The following is a 23,555-nucleotide window of genomic DNA, read 5'->3' as shown; positions in this document are numbered from 1 at the left end:
AGCAGTTTATGCCAGAGGAAGTTTTTTCCTTTTTAAAATAGACTTGCTAGGTCAGGAAATGCTATAGGTAACATGTGTTTTGATGTTAGCAGATCGCTTGACAAAGTGTCTCACAAAGTCTTTGTGGACACGGGGAACCGTTTTAATGGATAGGCAGCTTGTTATGTAGAAGAGGGAGGAACCTGTCCCTGCAGAGGGGAGAATTAGAATCCATGGATGTTAGTTACATACAGGGAAGCAGATCTGGGTTCAGCTCAAGAAAGAACTTTCTAATAATTAGAGATGTTCAATAGTAAGACTGGCTCTTTTGTGAGAGAAGATGGTCTCGCCTGGAGTCAGACGATGAGCAGTGACCCCAAAATAGTGAAGAAAGAGAAGGGATTAGTGCCAATCTGGGTGGATTGCTTCACTCTGACTGTCCCGCTAACATTTATTTATGTTTTATTTCCAGACAGAGTTTTACTCTTGTTGCCCAGGCTGGAGAGCAATGGTGCAATCTCGGCTCACTGCAACCTCCACCTCCCAGGGTGAAGCAATTCTCCTGCCTCAGCCTCCCTAGTAGCTGGGATTACAGGCATGCACCACCATGCCTGGCTAATTTTTGTATTATTAGTAGTATTAGTATTATTTTGTATTATTATTAGGTCTCAAACTCCTGACCTCAGGTGATCCGCCTGCTTCGGCCTCCCAAGGTGCTGGGATTATAGGCATGAGCCACCGCACCCGCCCTCCTGATAGCATTTTTATTGATAACTGTGATAAAGTCAAAGAAGTCACATTCAGCAGCTCTGTAGCTGTCAAAGCTGAGAGCGACATTTAGTACTTTAGACAACAATTCATGTTGAGAGAAATATCTTTTTTTTTTGACAGAGTCTCACTCTGTCGCCAGGCTAGAGTGCAGTGGCGAGATCTCAGCTCACTGCAACCTCTGCCTCCTGGGTTCGAGCAATCCTCCTGCCTCAGCCTCCTGAGTAGCTAGGATTACAGGTGCATGCCACCACACCCAGCTAATTTTTGTAGTTTTAGTAGACGGGGTTTTACCATGTTGACCAGAATAGTCTCCATCTCCTGACTTCATGATCCGCCCACCTCAGCCTCCCAGAGTGCTGGGATTACAGGTGTGAGCCACCATGCCTGGCCGAAAGAAAGATCTTAAACAGTGAATAAAAATGTAATAAGGACATATGTAAAACCTTGTTCTTGCTTAAAAAGAATTTGCAGTCCAAGTACAGGGCAGAGAAGACGCTCTTACGTAGCCTGTGCATTACAAGTTGTTTTTGTTGGTGCAAATTCAGTATGAACCAGGAGGCGGAAACTGCCAGAGGAGATAGACAGGCTGCCTCCGGGTCTTGGGGCACATAAGGACCAGTTGAAAATCCCTGGGATGTTCAGCCTGTAGATAAGAATGAATAGTAGCGCGGGCAATGAGTGGAAGGGTAATAGGATGCTCGTTGTTTCCAAGTGAGGGAGGGGGTCCTGGCTTTAGAAGGGAGAATTAGATTCCATGAATGGTAATTACATACAGGGAAGTGGATTTGGGTTCAACTGAAGAGAGAATTTTCTAACAATGTGAGCTATTCAATAGTGAGATGGGCTCTTTTGTAAGGCTGTGATTTCCTTGTCCACGGAAGTGTGTAATTTACTATTTATTAAGGATATTTTGGAGGGCATTGTGTAGGGAATGGGAATGTGGACACAGTGAAAATCAAAAGGATAACTTTTATTTCATTCCTGCAACAACCCTGAGAGATGTTATCATCGCCATCTTGCAGATGAGAAAACTGAGATGTCGAGAGGGTAGGAGGCAAAACCAAGACTCAGACCCAAGTGTTTTATGGCAGTCTTCGTTTTCTCCCCCTTTCCAACCCTGCAGTTTTAAGATGGAAACAATCTCTCATCCAAGATGGGTCCCGGGACAGTTTTGCTTCCAATGGTTTCAATTTACCTATGTAGGAAACGGGTATATTGATTTCCTCTGCTTCCCTGTTCTTCAGGAAGGTTGACAGTATCTGCAAGGTGAATGGACTGAGTCCCTTAAAACTCTCCCTACCCCCACAACTAGTTCTATATCAGATGTTTTGTTTTATTATTTTGAATATTACTCATATTTTGAATAGATAATACAGGTACAAGGCACGAAATTCAAGTTATACCAAAAAGTGAGCAATAAGGAGCTAATTTTCCTCTCCTATCTATTCTCCAATTGTCTGCCCAGTTTCCCTCCTAGGAGACGGTTACAGACCACATGTTTAAACCCCCAGATTCATATGCTGAAATCTGAATCCCCAAGGTGATGGCTCTAGGAGATGAGGCCTTCAGAAGGTGATTAGATCATGAGGGTGAAGCCCCCATGAATGAGACCAGTGCCCTTATAAAAGGAACCCCAGTTTCTGGCCAGGCGTGGTTGCTCATGCCTGTAATCTCAGCATTTTGGGAGGCCAAGGCCCGTGGATTGCCTGAGCCCAGGAGTTCAAGACCAGCCTGGCCAACATGGCAAAACCCCATCTCTACTAAAAATACACAAATTAGCCAGGCATGGTGGTGTGTGCCTATAATCCTAGCTACTTGGGAGGCTGAAGCAGGAGAATCGTTTGAACTTAGGAGGTAGAGGTTGCAGTGAACCGAGATTACGCCACCACACTCCAGCCTGGGTGACAGAGGGAGACTCCATCTCAAAAAAGGAACACCAGTCTCCCTCTCTTCATCATGTGAGGACATAGCGAGAAGACAGCCATCTGCAACCAGGAGAGGACCCTCATGGGAACCCGGCCATGCCCACACCCTGATCTTAGACTTCCAGCCTCCAGAACTGGGAGAGATAAATGTTATTGCATAAGCCACCCAGTCTATGGTATTCTGTTATGGCAGCCTGAGTGAAGACCAATAATACTCATGGTTTCTCATGCATCCTTCAGGTGATATCTTTTCTGTACGTGTACAAGCAAGAACTTATGTATTTATTTTTTTTCCCCGCAAATGATGGCATGCTTTACACACAGTTCTGCAGCTTACTTTTTACATTTATTACTATATTAGATCAATCTATGTGAAATTACCAATATTCTACTGTTTTGACCCACAAAATATATTGGAAATCCTTCAATATCAGTGCATACGGAGCTGTTTCAGTCTTTCAAAATAAGTATAACATACGTAAGACTTCACAAATATTAAGTGTACACATCCCTACATAACCAGCATCCAGATCAATAATTAGATTATTACCAGCACCCAGAAGGGGCTAGGCCCCCTCCCAGTCACTATCTGACTTTGAATTTTATATAAATGGAGTCGTCCAATGTGGACTCTTATGTGTCTAGGTTTTAATTGGTTGCACAATAGTCCCTTTGGAAGCCTCTTACTTTATTTAACCCTATTGGTGCCTTGCTGATCAACCTTAAAGGTGTTTATAATCTTTTGCTTTTACAAACAATGGGGGATGAACAACCATATAAACATAAGGTATTTTAAAAAGTGTTTTATAGGAAATTTCAAACACATACACAGAAAATAGACTAGACTAGTATAATGGACACAGCTTCAACAACTATCCACATTCTGTTATTCTCCTTTGAGTAGAATTCCATTTACTTACCCCCAAAAATGCCTTAGGGAAGGCTGAATATGTAGACTTCAGAGGCTCAGCTGTACCAATGAATAGCTGTGTGACTATGGGGAAGTTACCTAACCTCTCTTATCTTCACCTCCAATAACATGGAGATGATTATTCCTACTGCTTAGAGTGGTGGTGAGGACAGGGGACCTGGATCAGGGCTTTTCGGCTGCAGGTAGAAGATGCAGGTGGAAGCAGATGGGATAGGCCACAGTCAATCCACTGGCGTTTTATAGAGTGACTGCCTTCTGTAAGATTTCATTGACCAAAGTTCTCCAATGGCTTGAAAGAAAAAACAAAAAACAAAACAGGAAAAAGAAATCAGTTGAAGCCTCCACTAGAATGAACGCAAAGGACTTAACATGTCTTATGTGCTGTTTCCACCATTCTGCTTTTCCAGACTGTCCCTTCTTCAAATCACCGTTTAACTTGTTAAAATCACTTTCGAGCCAGGGCAGAAAGCGAGAAAATGCCAGGGAGAATCGGGAGATGAGGGCAGGGAGAGAAAAGCGTCCTAACTAAGACTTGCATTGCACAAGCTGAAGTCTGGAATTCGCACCAGCGGGATTCCATCCTCCTCCTCCTCCCTACCCCGCTGCTCCCCACCCCTTCTTCGGGAAGATCGCGACTCTCCCGTGACTCGCCCCAAGCCTCTGCTTCGCAGGTTCTGGTTTCCCAATCGATCATGAGTTTCTAGTCCCTGGAGCTGCGTGGGTCGTGAGTTCAAGTCCCTTTCCTTCCGGAGGCGACAACGTTCCCGCGGGTCCCCGTGCCACGCAGCGCGGGCGTGCACGCCCCTCCCCGCCGGGCCGCGCTGCCAGACCCGCCCCGCCCCTGGGTGGGAAGGTCAAGGGGCCCGGGCCCTCCCAGCCCCCCGCACCCCTGCGCGCGCCCGCCCCTCGCCTCCTGCCCGGGCGCTCGCAGCCGAGCCCGGCCGGGTGGGGAAGGGCTCTCCTCCCAGCGCCGAGCACTGGGCCCTGGCAGACGCCCCAAGATTGTTGTGAGGAGTCTAGCCAGTTGGTGAGCGCTGTAATCTGAACCAGCTGTGTCCAGACGGAGGCCCCATTTGCATTGTTTAACATACTTAGAAAATGAAGTGTTCATTTTTAACATTCCTCCTCCAATTGGTTTAATGCTGAATTACTGAAGAGGGCTAAGCAAAACCAGGTGCTTGCGCTGCGGGCTCTGCAGTGGCTCGGAGGACCCTGGCGCTCTCCCCGTGTCCTCTCCACGACTCGCTCGGCCCCTCTGGAATAAAACGCCCGCGAGCCCCGAGGGCCCAGAGGAGGCCGACGTGCCCGAGCTCCTCCGGGGGTCCCGCCCGCGAGCTTTCTTCTCGCCTTCGCATCTCCTCCTCGCGCATCTTGGACATGCCAGGAATAAAAAGGTGGGTTCTCGGCGCTGGACTTTTCTTTCTCCAGGGTCTGGAAGCCTTGCTAAAAATCCGATGGGTGGAAACTGGTTATGGCTGTGATTCAGGCGGTGTCAGGATATTGGAAAAGGCATAAGCTAGTGATGCAATGATATTGTTAATTATAAAAAGCTGCGCCTCTGTAATTTCCATCTTGAAGGGTTCTTTTGGGAGTGGGTATTTTCTAATACAGTTTCAAAAGTCAGCATCAGAGAGGGCTGCGAAATTCTCAGCGCTTCATTCCTCTTTCTTTTTTGGAAAGGGTAGCAACTTTGTCGTTTTAAGGGATTCGTGTATATATTTTTTTAAATTTTGGGAGGCCAATTACTAGTTCACTAGCAAGTACTGTGCCGCATCGGCTGATAGACAAGCAGACGGGCCAGCTAAACATCGCGGGGCTGGATTTGCTCTATGTCTGTGTGGGATTCTCACAGAAGTTTCAAGCCAATGAGAAGTGGGAACTTCAGACAGAGATACATGTAAGCAAATGTTTTGCTATTCTTTAAGGAAATTGCAATTCCAGCTAAGTAATCCTTAAGTCTTGGAGAACTTTAACTAGATGACACCCACAGTCTTTATTCAGCGAGTTCTTGAAAACATACTGCTTTGAACAAATTAACCTTGTGTGTGCATGTACGTGTCTGTGGGTTGTGTGTGTGTGTGTGTGTGCTGAAAACTAAGCTGTAACAATGTCATCCTGGATTGGGGACCAGCACTTCTGTGACAGGCAGTCCTGGTATTTGGTTGGTCTCTCCGGCTTTCCTTGTGTTTTAGGCTGAGGCACAAAACGAGTGAACTCACCTGCTTTAGAAAGTTCCCAGGACCAGTTATGAGCACCAACCTGCCTCCCCCCAGCTGTTCTTATAGTTAGTTCGTTTTTGGAGTTTCTAGGTCTTTTTTTTTTTTTAATCACAAGGTGCAGCTGTTCATGATGCTGTGAGGCAGTAAGTGCTTGGGTATTCTTTCATTTTAGGAAAATCCTATTAGCCTGGAACCTGTTTGGCCTCCAGGACTCAGCTGTGGCTCTTCCAGGAGGCTGGGCTTGAGGCAAGACCTGTCCCGGGGCTGCCTCTAGCCAAAGGGAATGGGGCTGTGGGGAGTGAGGGGAAAATGGGGTTAGCATGCCTTTGCCACTAGCTCTTGAAGTCCACTGTGTTGCAGTCAGCCTGTTCTGTCTCCAACATAAACGAGACAGGGTTTTATAACCAACTGAAAGGAAACTTCATGTGAAGAAACAGGAAAACATTGAAATTCATAATATACAGACTGGAAAATAAATTTGTTATTGTTCTTTCATTCCTTCCAGATATAAATCTGGCCATGGCAAATATCAAAAAGCCCTGGGATTTGGCTCTTCACTTTATAAGGTCAGAGCTGTCTCCAGTGTTCTAGAATCTGGCTCACCCAGGCACTTAGATGAAAACTTGTGGACTCTCAGCGTCCTTATTTTTTGGATTGGGGACTAGATAAAGGAAATGGCCTTGCATCTCCTAAGATCACATCAGGGCCCTATTCCCTCTGGATGTAACCTTAATTCCAGGTCCTCTAATACCCAGGGTTGCTAATTCAGATAAGCCATGTGTCCTGAAAGGGAGGGATTATGTTGTTGCAGTGCACGTTTGTAGTAACGGGCCACAGAATTCAGCCATGTCCCCAGGTTCACTGCTCTATTGAAGAAGCCTTCAAGATCACCTTCTCCAGGAAGTCGTCGCTACCCACAGCCTGGTTGTCATGGCACCCAATAGGTATTTCTTTCCATGCCCTTGCCAAGGTGTATAGACATTGTCGTGGCTCTCCAATTGGTTCTCAAGGATACTGGTTGTTTCTGTAGCTCCTCTGTCTAGCATCCACACCCACAAGCAGTAGTTGCTTGGATAAACCGCTGTTGAACTGAATAATAGTACTACATAAAGCTCTGTTTTTGCATAGATTTTATTTTTTTATTTTTATTTTTGAGATGGAGTCTCGCTGTCTCCCAGGCTGAAGTGCAGTGGTGAAATCTCGGCTCATTGCAACCTCTGCCTCCTGGGTTCAAGTGATTCTTCTTCTTGGCCTCCTGAGTAGCTGGGATTACAGGCGTGCGCCACCACGGTTGGCTAATTTTTGTATTTTTAGTAGAGACGGGGTTTCACCATGTTGCCCAGGCTGGTCTCAAACTCCTGACCTCAGGTGATCCACCCACCTCGGTCTCCCAAAGTGCTGGCATTAGAGGTATGAGCCACTGTGCCCGGCCTGATTTTGTACTTTTTTCTACCATAACCATTTTGAAAAGTCTAGTTCAGTAGTGTTAAATGCATTCACGTTGCTGTGCAATCTCCAGAACTCTTCACCTTGCACGACTGAATCTCCATACCTATTAAGCAACAATTCCCCATCTTCCCCTCCCACTAGCCCCTGGTTACCACCATTCCACTTTTTGTCTCTGTAATTTTGACTACACTAGGTGCCTTGTATAAGTGGACCCAAGCAGCCTTTGTCTTTTTTATGAGTGGCTTTTTTCACTTAACATAATGCCCTCAGGGTTCATTCATATTGTAGCATATGTCAGAATTTCCTTCCTTTTTAAGACTGAATAATATTCCCTTGTATGTACAGACTACATTTTGTTTATTCACATATCCATCAAAGGACCGTGTCCACCTTTAGGCTATTGTGAATAATGCTGCTGTGGACACAGGTTTACAAATACCTGTTCAAGTCCCTGCTTTTAATTTTTGAGGGTATATACCTAGAAGTAGAATGGCTGGATCACATGGAAATTCTATGTTTAGTGTTTTGGGAGTCATCCTACTATTTTCCATAGAGACTGTACCATATTTACACCAACAGTGCACAGGGGTTTCACTTTCTCCATATCCTTCCTAACGCTTGCTCTTTTCCATTTTTTAATAGCCTCATCAGTGTGTAGTAGTAGAGATTTTGTATTTTTATTTTATTTTTATTTTTTAAGCAGAGTCTCACTCTGTCTCAGAGCATGTGCCACCATGCCTGGCAAATTTTTGTATTTTTAGTAGAGAGACAAGGTTTCACCATGTTGGCCAGGCTGGTCTCGAACTCCTGACCTCAGGTGATCTTCCTGCCTCAGCCTCCCAAAGTGCTGGGATTACAGGCGAGAGCCACCGCGCCTGGCCAGATTTTATATTTTTAAAGCAATCTTGCTGGCCACAATCTTACTGGATTAAAGCCTATGCATGGCGAAGGGCAGAGTTGCAGGCTCCCAGAGCATCACTGGCTTGTGCATGGCAGAGCTGAGCCCTGGGTTTGTAACTCCTCCTCCTATTTTTCCGTGGGTTTCATTTTCCCCAGGCTGCACAGGTTCCCTGAGTCCTTTCCTCCATCAGGACTTGCTGGCAGCGGTTCCCGCAGGCCACACTCTTCAGGGGACTGGGCCACCCCAACCCGTCCACTGACAGGGGATTTTCACGCATGTGGACTCAATGCTCTGGTTAAGTGACTTCCTATGACACCTTTCTTTGGTGCCACTCAAAGTGCCTCATGTTCTCACTTTCTTTTCCTTTCATTGTTTGGGGGCACGATGATGGTTTATTCACTCTGTAATCATTTCAGCATGAAGATGTTCAAAAGTCAAGCACATCTCACATAAAGAATAAAGACCAAGGAATTGGTTAATACCATAGTGGGAGGTTTTAGCTTTTCTTGTGGTGGGGGGAGGACAAGGTTTCGCTCTGTCACCCAGGCTGGAGCATAGTGGTATAATCTCAGCTCACTGCAGCCTCAAACCCCCGGGGCTCAGGTGATCCTCCCCACCTCAGCCTCCCGAGTAGATGGGACTTTAGGTGCATGCCATCATGCCCAGTTAATTTTTTTTTAAATTTTGTAGAAATGGGGTTTCACCATGTTGCCCAGGCTTGTCTCAAACTCCCGGGTTCAAGCAATCCTCCTGCCTGGATTACAAGTGTAAGCCACTGCACCTGACCTTAGCCTTTTTTTTTTTTTTTTTTGAAGCAGCCAAACCTTTTATTAAAAAGTGTGATCTAACACATTATCCCAATGTAGGAGACAAGTGGAAGAGGTGTGGTTCTGCTTGGGTAGTTGGGGTGTCTGGAATCACCATGACCTCCCTGGAGCATACCCCCCCATACAAGCCCAAGGTGATATCTCCGTTACACGTCATGGGCCGCATGCAACCCACACTCCCCTAGACCTGAATCTGCCTTGGGCATTTATATTTGACTTTTCACCTCCACAGGATACTCACTGTTACCATTCTGGCTCTCTGTCTTCCAAGCCCTGGGAATGCACAGGTAAGATTTTTATTTTGAAAAAATATCTACAAGCGTATTAAAAACCAGGGTGAGGGAGTCCAGCCTTGTGTTATGGAACCCTAGGGTTCTGGAGGTGGGAGCGGCTTTACAGTTGACCTCATCTGAGCTCTTCATTCTCAGAGGTTAACAGTGGAAGCTCAGAGAAAGTGAGACTCGGCCCAGGTGGCATGACTTGTAAGTGACAAGGCTGGGGCTGGTGCTCAGTTTCCTGACTCCCAGTCCAAGACTCTTTTCTATTTTATTTTATGATAAGTTCTGGGGTACATGTGCAGGATGTGCAGGTTTGTTACATAAGTAAACGTGGGCCATGGTGGTTTGCTGCCCCCATCTACTCATCACCTAGGTGTTAAGCCCAGCATACATTTTTAATCAGATTGCATGGCCTCATTTGTGCCGCTTACAGCAGGCCTCAACCTACCTTCAATGTTGAAAAGTACAATATGCTCTAATGTTTCTGGGCAGTGGCACCCGAGGACCCCCACGGGTCTGCATGTGCTGCCACAGACACACCCCTCTTGGAGGAGGTGGGAGAGGAAGTGGGGGTTACCCAAACATCCCAGCATGCAGTGTTGCATAATTCGGCTCCAAACCTAGGAGGGCCCATCGCTGGGCCGAAACCCCTCAGAGGAGTAAGAAGCGGGTGGGCAAGGCCAGGCTCAGGGCCTTAGGAGTTCTGGAAGAAGCTTGCAGCATCCTGGGCTTTATTTTAAGCAACCGGAGAGATGGACCCCTGTGTGTCAGCCCTGAAATGTGGGCAGATCCCTCCTGAAAACTCCGAGTGGCCTCTCTGTGGCTCTGGCTCGGGAAAGAAATGAGAGAAGCCCTATCTCTGAGCAGGCTGAGGGCTGCAGGCAGGTAGGGGAGCATTTTCTCTCTTCATGTTAAGAATTTTGAAGCATATTCAGGCCACTGGCAATGGGAAGGATCTTGGGAAGAGTAACAAAGAATTTTAGACCTTGGGGTTTTCTAAGGCAGCCTCATGGCATACACATGAAGACAGGTAGGCCCTGAGGGCAGCGATTCAGGGTTGTGTTTACTGCACTTTAGGCACTTTATATAATAGATTAACATACATCGTCCTTACCACCATTTTGAACTATGTACATACCCCCATTTTACAGATGGGGAAACTGAGGCATAGAACAGTTACGCAGAGAGTAGGGGCTAGAGTGAGAATTTGAAGCTGTGCCCTGGTCCAGCAGACTTGAACCTATGCCAGTCCTTGACAGCCAGGACTGGAACCTGGGCCTCCTGGCCTCCCAGCTTCCCGGCACAGCTTCCTGGCTCGTCTGCTCCACTTCCTTTGCCCCAACTCCCTGGGACCCCTGAACCCTCTCCTGGGAGTGCAGGCCAAATCCATCGTCTCCGCAAATCAGCCAATAGCTCAGGGAAGCCCAACCTCCGAAGCTGTAGAAAAGGCCAGGGATGGGAGTTCCTGGAAAATGTCAGGCCCCGGGATCTTCCCAAACAGCCCACCCAACACTTTTTTTTTTTTTTTTTAAAGTACATAAACTTGTAGCTCAAGTTGTATGTAAAAGCTACAACCCTCTGGGATTGTTGAGGTCTATCTCTTTCTGGAAGCATCTTTGTGTCATTGATTTGCTGAGACTGAAATGGAGAAATTTACTCAATTCAACTTTTCTTAGAAAACCGACTGCATCTCTGTGTAGCTTTTATTTATGTACAGACATCAAAATCAGGTAGAGGGTTTCATGGGGGCAAATAACTCATATTCGGCGCTTTGAAGGTGAGGTCGCACCTAAAGAAAGAGTCATTGCCCTTAAAAGCAGTCTCATTCATTCCCAGAAAGGGGATGAACAGGGAGCATGCCACATTAGTCTCAGCAGATGTGATTCCTCTTGCTCTTCATAACTAGAGCATTAAAAAACCTGAAAACTGTCTGCTAAAAATGGGAGCTATGAAGCAATGGTGCAGGGAGTTTATTTTTTTAATAAAGTTTTTCTAAAAACATAGAGATGGGGTCTTGAGGCTGGTCTCAGACTCCTGGGCTCAAGAAATCCTCCCTCTTCAGCCTCCCAGAGTGCTGGGATTACATGCATGAACCACTGCGCCTGGCCTGGTGTGGGGAGTTTAGAAAGTAGTTCTAAGTGTAAAATAATTGTAAGGAAAAATTTTAGAAGAACAAATAGGGGTTATAATACAGGTATTGGTATTTTGCAGGCCTTTCTTTTTTGCTCCATTTCCCCAACTTTCTGTGTTGCAGCAATAAGACTTCTATGGTGTGAAATGACTTAGCCTGTTTCTCCTCTCTCCTTCCCTGCAGGCACAGTGCACGAATGGCTTTGACCTGGATCGCCAGTCAGGACAGTGTTTAGGTATGAGCCACTGCGGATCCTTCATTGGGGTGGAGGCATTCCGCCCAGTTGCAGGGCTGTTTCTTTCTCTGTTGTTCAGTGATTAGCCATGCCCATGGAAGAACATAGTGACATGGAATGACTGAAGTCAATGGTGCCCTTTTATTGATCACCTTCTTTGTGCCTGGTCTTGAGCTAAGCACTGAGAGGGGTGGAAGAATTGATCTCTGTTCTCTTGAAGGTTTCTATTGGATTGGTGTTTCCTAGGGCTGCCGCAACAAATTACCACCAACTTAGGGGCTTAAACAACACCAGTGTATGATTTTACAGTTCAGTAGGTCAGAAGTTTGAATTGAGTCTCCACCAGAATAGAATTAAGGTGTCAGCAGGGCTGTGTGCTTTTCTGGAGGCTCTAAGTGAGACTTTTGTTCCCTTCTGGTTGTTGGCAGAATTGAGTTTCTTATGGTTGTAGGACTGAGGTTCTGTTTCCTTGCTGACTGTCAGTGGAGGGCAATTCCTACCTTTTAGAAACCTCCTGCTTTCTTTGGCTGGCAGCTCCTCCCTCCATCCTCAAAGCCAACACAGCAAGTCAAGTGTTTCTCACTTTGAATCTCTTCTTTTTCTGTTGTAGCATCTTTCTGACCAATCAGCCTCTTCTTCTTCTACTTTTCAGAACTCCTGTGAATATATCGGGCCCACCCAGAAAATCCAGGAAAACCTCCCCATCTCAAGGTCAGCTGCTTAGTAAGCTTAATTCCAGCTGCTACCTTAATTCCCCTTTGCCATGTAACCCAACATATTCATAGGTTCTGAGGACTAGGAAGAGGAGATTTTGGAGTGTTTGTGAGGGGCATTCTCTTAGCATGCCATCTTTTGCAATGGACTCTGTGGAAGATGAGGAGAGAGTGATACCTTATGTCCAGAGTCAATAAGCATTGACGGGGCCAGGTGCAGCGGCTCACACCTGTAATCCCAGCGCTTTGGGAGGCCGAGGCAGGTGGATCACCTGAGGTCAGGAGTGCAAGACCAGCCTGGCTAACATGGTGAAACCCTGTCTCTACTAAAAATACAAAAAAATTAGCCAGGTGTAGTGGCATGTGCTTGTAGCCCCAGCTACTCAGGAGGCTAAGGCAGGAGAATGGTTTGAACCTGGGAGGCAGAGGTTGCAATGAGCTGAGATCGCACCACTGCACTCCAGCCTGGGCAACAGAGAGAGACTCTGTCTCAAAAAAAAAAAAAAGAAAAGAAAAAAAAAAGCATTAATGGAGGTCAATTTGAATTGGGTATGGAAGGATGAATAGGATCCTAAGAAATGCCATTCCAGGTAGAAGGAAGAGCATTAACAAGGACAGGGTGTGGAAAGGACGCTCAGAGCATAAGGCATATGAACGGAGTAAGACAGCCCTACTTCCCCCCATCTTAGGGGAAGTATTTAGCTTTTACATTATACTTAATTTAGGCAAAATCATCTGTCTTCTCCAAGCTCATGTCAGGCATACTCCAGAGGGGAGATAGATGGTTTGAAAAACTGATGAAAGGTGAGGAATAAACCCTGTCCTGGGAAATCTGGGCTAACATTTTGATTTTAAAGTAAGGCGTTTTGACTTGAAGATTTGATGAGGAATGAAGAGTGGAGCAGTGGCCTTCTTTTCTGGCCCCCCAGTTTCAACAATGGCTTCAGGCTTCAAGCTGAAGAACAGGCTGTTGCATTCTGCACCTTGCCATTGCTCCTTCCTCTGGTAGGACTGGGTGTGAGTTTCTCAGATGAGATGCTGGGGGTGAGTTGTCGGGTGCAGGCGTGTGGTCTCCAGTCTCCAGCCCTGCACAGAGCAGACTCCAAGGCTGGTGAGATGGCTCGGTATATGGGATCATGTCTGCTGCTTGCTGGAGCCACAGTTCAGGCCTCCCATTGTCTGTACCCTACCTAGCAAGGCTGATTTTCTAGAGAGTCCACCTCTCCCCTTCCAGACATAACAAGCAGAGCCCAGCCTGGCTGGAAATGGGCTTTGTTGGCTGGCACAGAGCTGACTAGAAAGCAAAGCTTTGCTTTCTTAACAAGCAACTAGCTCTCAGTCAAGCCTTTTCTTTTTTCTTTTCTTTCTTTCTTTCTTTTTTTTTTTTTTTTTGAGACAGCATTTTCCCTCTTGTTGCCCAAGCTGGAGTGCAATGGCGCAATCGCGGCTCGCTGCAACCTCCGCCTCCTGGGTTCAAGTGATTCTTCTGCCTCAGCCTCCCAAGTAGCTGGAATTACAGGCATGCGCCACCACACCCCTCTAATTTTTTGTATTTAGTAGAGATGGAATTTCACCATGTTAGGAGGCTGGTTTTGAACTCCTGACCTCAGGTGATGCACCTGCCTCGGCCTCCCAAAGTGCTGGGATTACAGGCGTGAGCCACTGTGCCCAGCCTAAGCCTTGTCTTTCCTGATGCAAGAGACTCTTTCTTCCCGACCACTGTTACTTGAAATAGAAGTGGAGACAATTGTTGGCCCATTCCAGTATTTTCAGAGTGTAGTATGTACACGAGGGTCCTTGGCATATTAGATGGTACACCTGCAGATAAACACTCTTTATTTTAATAGTATATATTTATTTTTACTGTTACCTTCTATTTATGCTAATTTTCACCTGCTGTAGTCATGTAAGATTTTAAAAATACATTTATTTGTGCTTCAAATATGGGTTTATTTAAAGAAAGAGTATGTGCAAATGATCGTACAAGTTTGTTTTAGTCCGTTCTCTGTTGCTTATACCGAAATACCTAAAACTGGGTAATTTATAAAGAAGAGGAATTTATTTCTTACAATTGTGGAAGCTGAGAAGTCCAAGGTTGAGGATCTCCATCTGGTGAGGGCCTTCTTGCTGGTGGGGGCTCTCTGCAGAGTTCTGAAGTATGCAAGCCATCACATGGTGAGGGGGCTGGGCTGCTAGCTCAGGTCTCTCTTCCTCTTCTTAGAAAGCCACCAGTTTCATTTCCAAGATAACCCATTAACCCATTAATCTATGAGTAGGTTAATCCATTCATGAGAGTACAGCCCTCACAATCCAATCACCTCTTAAAGGCCCCACCACTCAATATTGCAACACTGGGGATTAAGTTTCAACATGAGTTTTGGAGGGACATTCAAACTATAGCAGGTTTTTTGTAGATATGGTCAAAATCATGATGGTGGTATTTGCAAGGCTGATGTTTGGGTGACACTGGTTACTTTGATTCACTTCAGCCAGCATTTAAAGGTACCTTCCCACGATGAGCTGGGGCTGCCCCAGGTGTTTAGGAGCAGATGCTGGTGAAGTGTGTTTGGGAGTGCTTCCTCCACGCCTGGTGCCAAGTTCTGCTTAAATATGCACCGGACACAACGCAGCTTGGGGAGGCGGGGGCACTAATGCTTGTCCTTTCTGTGCCTTGCAGATATTGATGAATGCCGGACCATCCCCGAGGCCTGCCGAGGAGACATGATGTGTGTTAACCAAAATGGCGGGTATTTATGCATTCCCCGAACAAACCCCGTGTACCGAGGGCCCTACTCGAACCCCTATTCGACCCCCTACTCAGGTCCGTACCCAGCAGCTGCCCCACCGCTCTCAGCTCCAAACTATCCCACGATCTCCAGGCCTCTTATATGCCGCTTTGGATACCAGATGGATGAAGGCAACCAATGTGTGGGTAAGTAGCCCAGCCTTTTGTTCCTCTCTGCTGTGCTTTGGGGAAGACGTCGTCTGTATCTAGCATGCTCACCCCAAATGGGTTGGTAGTTGCCATTCAATGCACCAGTGAAACAATGACTGACTTTCTGCATTCCCAGTTTCACTCCCAGCAGCCTGTATCTCCGGGTTCCTGCCCAACTAGGGAGGTTATTTTGCTGTTTTGTTCACAGTTCTCCAGAAAACCAATTTTTTTCTTTATTTTATTTTCGTCAATCTACCTATCTATATCTATCTATCACTCATCTATATATTTAAAGACCAAGGTAATATTTTCTCAATTAAATAACAAATACATCTGGTCAGACTTACTACAGTAAGTAAATCTCAGAGGAAGATCTAGAAAGGACCACAGCTCTGCCCTCAGCCCCCACACCTTTGATTGGAACATGTGCTTCTGCAATAGAAGAAGCCTTGAAGGGCACCGCCAACTGTTCTGGAAAGAAAGCAGGTTACTTGGGTTGGAACTAATGCGCTTTTGGCCAAAAGGAGCCTCACTGATAGGAACTCATAGCAAGAATGGACCTCTGGGAAGAAGCAGGCACAAAGGAATTGGCAAGGGGCGTGACCAGTGCCCAAGAGAGCTTTAGGTTCTGTGGGCCAGTGTGGCCTTGGAGGAGAGTTACCTAGGATCCTCCCTGGTCTTTAGCTGTGGTCAGGCCAAAATCTTGCAACTGTCTCCAGCTCTGGAAGATGGTGTATAGAGTGAAAGCTCTAGACTTTTTGATCATGCATCCCATCTGCAAAATCTTTTTGAGCCTGGATCCCCACTATATGGATTTTTATAAATTACATACGTACCCTGTCATACTAATATGGATTGCAGGATATAAACTTCACATAAGAAATATCAAATTTAAAAGGACGAGATAAAAAATAAATATGAAACTGGGAGTGGTGGCACGTGCCTGTAGTCTCAGCTACTCAGCAGGGTGAAGGGGGAGATCACCTGAGCCCAGGGGTTCAAGGCTGTGGTGTGCCATGATCGCGCCTGTCAATAGTCACTGCATTCCAGCCTGGGCAACATGGCGGGATCTTGTCTCTTAAGAAAATATATATATGAATTGAAATTTTAATATTTTTTCCTCTATCCCAAAAGTTTGGAAGACCATTGGTCTAGCAAGATTTTTCTTTGTCCTATTTCAGGGCTCTGGAGTGCTGAGCTGTAACCCACTATTAGGGGAGCTGTGTTTATTAATTTAAAGTGTCTTCTACATGCTTATGTGAAGGAGCGTGCCTTCTCATTCGAATACACATGAATAATATGCAGACAAGTGTCTTCAGAGCTACCAGGAAACGCTGGATATGCGTGAACCCAAACTTCTACATTTTCACTGGTCTCAAGGGGTGTGGTCTCTGTGTGTGTTGATGGGGGTGGGGCGGGGAAGAGAAAGAGAGAGCTGGTTACTGTTTACCTTAAATGTTGATGAGTGTGCAAAGGGAATGAGCATGGGGTCCAGTCAAGCCAGCACGGGGTGGAGAAGATGGTAACATGCTTCCTTATAACCAGCATCAGGAGGAAAAACCTTTGTAACTGGAAGGGACTTGTTTTTTTTTCTTTTCTAGCTCTCCTAACTTCTCCCGTGTCTGCAGTCTCCTAACTATAGGAAATGACCTCTCCTAGCTGGTAGAAAAGAAATGATCCCAAAAGAAAATGCAGAGATAGAGAGGTGGAAGGTGCTGCTCTTCCAGGATGTCACATGGGGGCTGGATGAGCCAAGTGATCAGCCCTTAAATGTCTTGAGGAAGAGGGTGTAATGACTCCTTGGAGGCACTCTGCGGTTTTGGCAGGGGCCTTGGGTGGTGGTGGTGCAGACAGCTCTAGCTGATGCCTTGGGCAAGCTCAGTGGCCTCTTTTGCAGAAGAGCTGGGAGCTGCTGCGGGTTTCTCCAAAGTGTCTCCCTCGTTCCCCTAGACCTCCTTCCAGGGTCCCAGTGCCCTTACAACGAGGACATGGCTGGGAAAGCTATTCCTCCCCTGGTCCCTCTGACGTCATGCCATTTATGGCTCTGAACCTGTCACACGGGAGATGCGGAACTTTCATAATGGCCCTTTTGTAAGGAGAATACAATCTAGGAGCCCTAGTGAGGACTGGCACCAGGCCCATCCATTTCCAAAAAGTTCAGCATTATGCATTCATAAGTCCTGAGTTCTTTCTAACTTCCCTTCACCCCACCCCATGGTTTCCTGGTTTACAGAAGGCTTTCAAATGGCCCTCGCTGAGGTCCCTCTGCGTATTGTAAAGAGCTGGCATTGTGGGGGTGGGAGGAGGTAAGAGAAGGAATGGGGAAGGGAGGCTCTTTCTACCTACCGCTCCTTCCAAGAACTGGGATGGAAGAGAGGTGGGCCTGGGAGCAGGTGGAAGGGAAGCAAGGCACTGTGGTGGAAGGTGGGAGGGAAGGAGACAAGATGGGGACATCATTGAGAAAAGACAAGGAGGTGAGTGTGCAGGTGTCACTGCCCAGAAAATGTGGGTGTTTTCCAGAGCACAGCTCTGGTCCTATGGAGGAGGCTTTGCATGAGCAGCGGGTGAGTCAGGGAGGCTTGGGAAACATTTCTGAAACTTTAGCGTTCTAGGAGAGGAGGACAACATCTCCAAAGGTGTCTTCTCCTCTTCATCAAAATAAAAGTAATGATCAACAGTAACATCCGCAGCAGCGGTGGTAATAAAATCAAACACTTGGATAGTACTTGTGTGCTAGAACCTTTACAATAATTAATGCATTTGATCCTCACAGCCATCTACAAGGTAAAACTATTATCAATCCTTTTGCACCCATGAGGAAACTGAAGAAGAGAAGCTAAGAAACCTGTTCAAAGTCACACAGCAAGTGAGGGGCTGAGCTACGATTTGAACGATTCAAGCTTTGAATGAGAAAACAGGCTCAGTGAGGTATAGATTTGTTCAAGGGTGCTCAGAGTCAGTGCTGAAGTCAGGATTAAAAACAAGGTCCTTCTCTTGTTCTTTTTGTTTTCTGAGACAGGGTCTGGCTCTGTCACCCAGGCTGTAGTACAGTGGCACGATCACTGCAACATCTGCCTCCTGGGCTCAAAGCAGTCCTCCCATTTCAGCCTCCCCAGTAGCTGGGATTACAGGCGTGTGCCATCATGCTCCTCGATCACTGCAACCTCTGCCTCCTGGGCTCAAGTGATCCTCTCATTTCAGCTTCCCAAGTAGCTGGGACTATAGGCTCATGCCACCATGCCTGGCTTATTTTTGTATTGTTTTGGTAGAGACAGGGTTTTGCCATGTTGCCCAGGCTGGTCTCGAATTCCTGGGCTCAAGCAATCCTCATGCCTCAGCCTCCCACAATGCTGGGATTACAGGTGTGAGCCGTGGCACCCAGCTCTCTGTCTCTCTCTTTCTTAATGAAACTTTTTGCTCTGTAAAATTTCGAACCTAATCAAAAGTAGAAAGAACGTAGTGAGCACCTACTTACTTATCACCCAACTTCTGTAGTTATCAGCACAGGCACAATCTCCTTTCTTCTTTACACTCTACTCAGTGCATTAATTTAAAGCAAATCTCAGACTTCATATAATTTCATCCTTAAAGACTTCAGAATTATCTCTAAGAGATAAAGAAATTATTTACAAAAACAAATTTAAGGCCAGGTATGGTGGCTCATGCCTGTAATCTCAGCACTTTGGGAGGCTGAGGTGGGCGGATCCCCTGAGGTCAGGAGTTCGAGACCAGCCTGGCCAACATGGTGAAACTCCATCTCTACTAAAAATACAAAAATTAGTTGGGTGTGGTGGTGCACGCCTGTAATCCCAGCTACTGGGGAGGCTGAGGCAGTAGAATGGCATGAACCCAGGAGGCGGAGATTTCAGTGAGCTGAGTTTGCACCACTGCACTCCAGCCTGGGCGACAGAGCGAGACTCCAGCTCAAAAAATAAAAATAAAATAAAAAAAACCTCCAAAAAATACAATACCATTATCAAACCTACAGAAGTCAATAATAATCTTTTTATCATTAGATATCCAGGTAGTATTCAAATCTCTCTGATTGTCTCATAAATGCCTTGCAATTTCATCACAAATGGCTGGAAGAATCTCTGCAGTCCCCGGAATAGCATGGCTCTAGCAAAAGCCTGCTTTCTCAGCCATGAAACATTTCACTAACATTAGTTATTAGAGTCCCTACATTTGCCACTGAGCCAAGTTGGTTAGCAAAGCCAGAACTTGGAATGTCCACCCAGAGGGGTGACAAGCTGAGCCCCAAAGGGGCCATGCGTACGAAACCATCTCAGCAGCCGGTTGTCTGTTGGTTTCTTGGAATCAGACTCGTGCAAGCTCTGCAAACTGCATTGGTTGACAAGTCTCTTAAATGTCTTTTAGTCTTTACTGTTTCCCTGGCCACTTATTTACTGAAGAGGCCGAGCTGCTCGTTCTGTAGAATTTCATACGTTTGGGAGGTGACTGACTGCACTCTTGTCGGGGGCGGGTTATCTTATTCCTTAGTCCCCTATATTTTCTTGTAAGCTGCTAACAGAGCTTGATCCAATCAATAGACTTGATCCAATTCAGGTTAAATTTTTGGGCAGGCTATTTTGTAGGTAGCATCTTTGATCTTTTGCCCTCTTCATGCACTGATTTCTTCTCATAAAGTGTAAGACAGTCTGCCTTGGGAGGCAAATGAGCATCCCTTTCACTGCGGTTTACTTTTTCTAGGGTTTGGACCCACTTCCAAGGAATCACTCTCATCCCTTGGTGCCGCATGAGGCCGTGCCTATTTCCACAGGCTGGGCGGGGCCGGGCTCAGCGCCTGGGTGGCCAGTCCCTCAGAGCTTCCTCCTCAATTTCTCTGTTTTTGGTTCCACTTTGGAGGTGACTAGACCCTGCCCTTCTGAAACAATGTTTGGCCGTAGGTTTGAGTCCACGGGCCCCTAGATGTAAAGCTGGATCACTTGGGACACTTCTGCAGACAGAGTGAACAGTGACCTAGTAATTACAGTCCATGAGCCAAGTAAGTTTTGTGTTGTTCAGAAAACTGGCATCTTGGCATGACAGTGATGGGACTCATGGCTCATTAGAGTGTGTCACCCAGATCCTGGACCCTTGGGAGATCTGGTGACCAGATTCTCAGGGGAGGGAGAGCCAGACAAACGTGGTTAACTGGTAAGCAGGGAGGGGCTGCTGGAGGAGAGCCTCACCCAACAGCTCACAATCAAGACACAGACAGAGGCCAAATCAAATGCATGCATAGAGTTCTGAGCGGGTCACATAGACATCCCAGAGAAGGATGATGTGGGGCTGAAGATGGTGCGGTACTGAAGCCTCAGGGAGTGGGGTGAGCTGGTGCCAAGTGACTGGGGCACCCAAGATGTGGACTCCCATTCAGGAACCTTCCTCTCATGGCACTCTGCCTCTGAGACCAGGTCGCTGAATGTGGCCGCCACTCAACTCTGTCAGTTATTCCCTTGGGGGCTCACCTTGTCATCTCTCTGGGTGGACATTCCAAATTCGAGCTTCGCTAACCAGCGTGGCTCAGTGGCAAATGTAGGGACTCCATCCGTAACTCTTGTTTGTGAAATTTTTTGCAGCTGAGAAAGCAGCCTTTTACTAGAGCCCTCGACTCAGGGGACTGCAGGAATTCTGGCCATTTGTGAAGTTACAAGCAATATCTTGATTCTCTCTTCTAGTCCAGGATTTTTGTTTTTGTTGTTGATCAGGGCGCCCAAGCAGGCAGAGAGCAACACATGGGATCTTACCACATGGGGTGGTGTTGGTCTGAGGCTTTCTCTCGAGTTATTTTTCCTGAAAGCCAGCCAGTATTTCTTCAGCCAGCCAATGTGTACAGAGTGCATTCTTGGTGCCAGGCTCTGGCCTAGGCACTGAGGGGGATGTGGAGCTGTGCACGGCCATGGAGCTGTCTCTGGACTTTGTGGATAAGGGAGGGAGATGAGACACAACACAAGCAGCTGAAATTCAAGACGGCCTCTGATGAGTTCCTGAGAGGGCACAAAGAGAAGGCAGAGATAAGAAGGCTTCTGGGGTGGAGAGGGCTGGAACTTGGAAGTCAGACAGGCTTTGAGCCTCACCTTGGTTTGGCCACTTCCTACCTGTGAGAACGGGGGTCGGTTTCCTCGTCTGTAAAATGGGTATAACAACACCTGTCTCATAGATAACACGTGCAAACACCTTGCCTGGTGTTTACGCGGAGTACCCCGCAGTAAATGTTAACTGGGAAAGATTCATGAAGAGGCTGCTAGGGTCTTGAGATGATAACCCATGGGAAGATTCAGAGAGTCTGAAAATGCATCGCACGTCTAATTCTTCAAAACCTTTAAAATGACCTAAAACTGAACCCAGTGCACATTTAGCTTCCAGGCCTTGAAGGGCTTTGCCCAGCTAAGCCTGATGTGGCTTCACTTAGAATCTGCTTGGAAATGGCAGCAGAGCCTGGGATTATTTAGCTTGTGAGACAGAAAAGTGGGAAGTGGGAACAAATGTGGCATAAAGGCCGGGGGCAAGGAGAAACCTCAGCCCCTAATGTTGGCAGGACTGTGGTTAACAAAAACTAAGGAGGAGAAGGCATCCTTCACTCCAACAGACTTTTTTTATTTTTTATACAGGCCTCTGGCTTGGGCTGTAACTTGAAACTCAGTCCTCAGGCTGAGACCAGAAGGAAAATGCGTGAAACCAAGATCTGGAGGAAAATGGGTGAAACCCTGAAACTGATTCTTTAGCTGCTGAGGGCGTTGGGACTACGCAGGCCCAGAGAGGAAATGGGACCCGCATTGAGGCGGGGGTTCTGCAGCTGGGTTTGCTTAGATGTCTTTGTGAATTGGCCCCAGCAGGCTTGTTCACGGGCATGGCCTGCCCAGGTTTCCCATCTTGCTGCAAGTCTTTCCTTATCATTGCTGGGATGATGGGCAAGTGGCTTCACTTCTCTAAACCTCAGATTTTCCTCCTGTAAACAGGGATAACAGTACTAACTGCCACAGGAAATTTGGAGAATTAAGTGAGATAATGCATGCAAATTGTCTAACATCGAGGCTGCCTTATCGTAGGGGCTTCATAAGTTAGTTACTGTAATTATTGTTTTCATTATTTCAAATCTCATCATTCCATGATGACTTCTCCTGCTCCAAACCCCTAGTCCTGTTATTCCATTATTTTTTATTCTTTCCTCTGGGAATTAGATTTAATAGTGTGTGTCTTTTAGGGGGTTGAAAGTTGAATTTTTGCCAGTTTTCAGCAGTAGGAGTTGGGGTTAACTTGTGCTTCCAGGGAGACCCAAACACAGACAGGACCCCAGGAAGTTGTCCAGGACAGCTGTTCCCAAAAGTTACTGTGCCCATGAATTACCGGGGAAAATGCAGTTCTGACTCAAGAGGTCTGGGGTGGCTCCCGAGGGTCTGCATTTTCTTAGAAGCCCCCAGGTGATGCCACGCTGCTGCTCCAGGGACCACCCTTTAGTTAGAAGGGCCCTCGTTCATCTGTCTATTTTTCAACAGAACTGTATTTAAAGAAAGGTAGAAGGTTTATTTTTTTCATGCAATTTGTGTATTGTTTGAATTTTTTAGAAGAAAGTATTACTTATTTAAAAACAAAACACAAACCGGAAAGAAATGATTTTAAGGCCTAGATTGAGGTAGCATGCTGTAGTGGTAAAGGGATGAGACGAGACATTAGTAAGAATTGGATTTTGATCCCAGATTTGCTACTTATTACCTGTGTGGCATTTAGAAAGCCACTTGGCCTCTCTGGCCTAAGTTTTATTATCTGTAAAAAGAAAGGATGGTGTTATACTAAGGGTCGTAATCTGGGGTCTGTGGATAGAAATCAAGGGATCTATCGTTATATTTTTCCCCACTAACTTTGAATTGAGATTTAGCATTACTGTCCATTGTAGTCAACAGGTCACAGGACTATTAGTAGTACCTGGGATGGTATTGACAAGAGAATCAGATATTTACATATCACTTTACAGCCGTGGCAGTTATTTTGAAATACTTGGAAATATTTTGAAATATTTTGAAACCTTATCTATGCTTATCACTTCAAAATTGTAGAAGATTCTAGATCTGCCTAATTTTGTTTTTTAATGCACTGATAAAGAGGTATCTGTATTACTGTATCACACGTGTGTGTGTGTGTGTGTGTATGTTTTGAGACAGGGTCTTGCTCTGTCATCCAAGCTGGATGGATTACAGTGGCATGATCTCTGCTCACTGCATCCTCAACCTCCCAGAAATAAGTGTCCCTCCCATCTCAGC

General features: G+C 46.3%; 1 protein-coding gene across 2 annotated transcripts in view; it reads left to right on the top strand.

Annotated features, from left to right (window-relative positions):
* The first annotated feature begins 4,522 nt into the window (after nucleotides 1-4,522).
* Nucleotides 4,523-23,555, top strand: part of FBLN5 (fibulin 5) — a 78,965-nt gene continuing 59,932 nt past the window's right edge. The window contains 4 exon segments of one of the 2 annotated variants that reach the window (NM_001260534.1): nucleotides 4,523-5,000; nucleotides 9,235-9,289; nucleotides 11,595-11,646; nucleotides 15,037-15,291. In NM_001260534.1, the coding sequence (NP_001247463.1) occupies nucleotides 4,984-5,000; nucleotides 9,235-9,289; nucleotides 11,595-11,646; nucleotides 15,037-15,291 (379 nt within the window). In that variant the 5' untranslated portion in view covers nucleotides 4,523-4,983. 2 annotated transcript variants of the gene reach the window in all.

This window comes from Macaca mulatta, chromosome 7 (assembly GCF_049350105.2).
Source record: "Macaca mulatta isolate MMU2019108-1 chromosome 7, T2T-MMU8v2.0, whole genome shotgun sequence".
In the NCBI taxonomy this organism is placed as follows: Eukaryota; Metazoa; Chordata; class Mammalia; order Primates; family Cercopithecidae; genus Macaca; species Macaca mulatta.
This window is presented reverse-complemented; position numbering and strand designations above follow the sequence as displayed.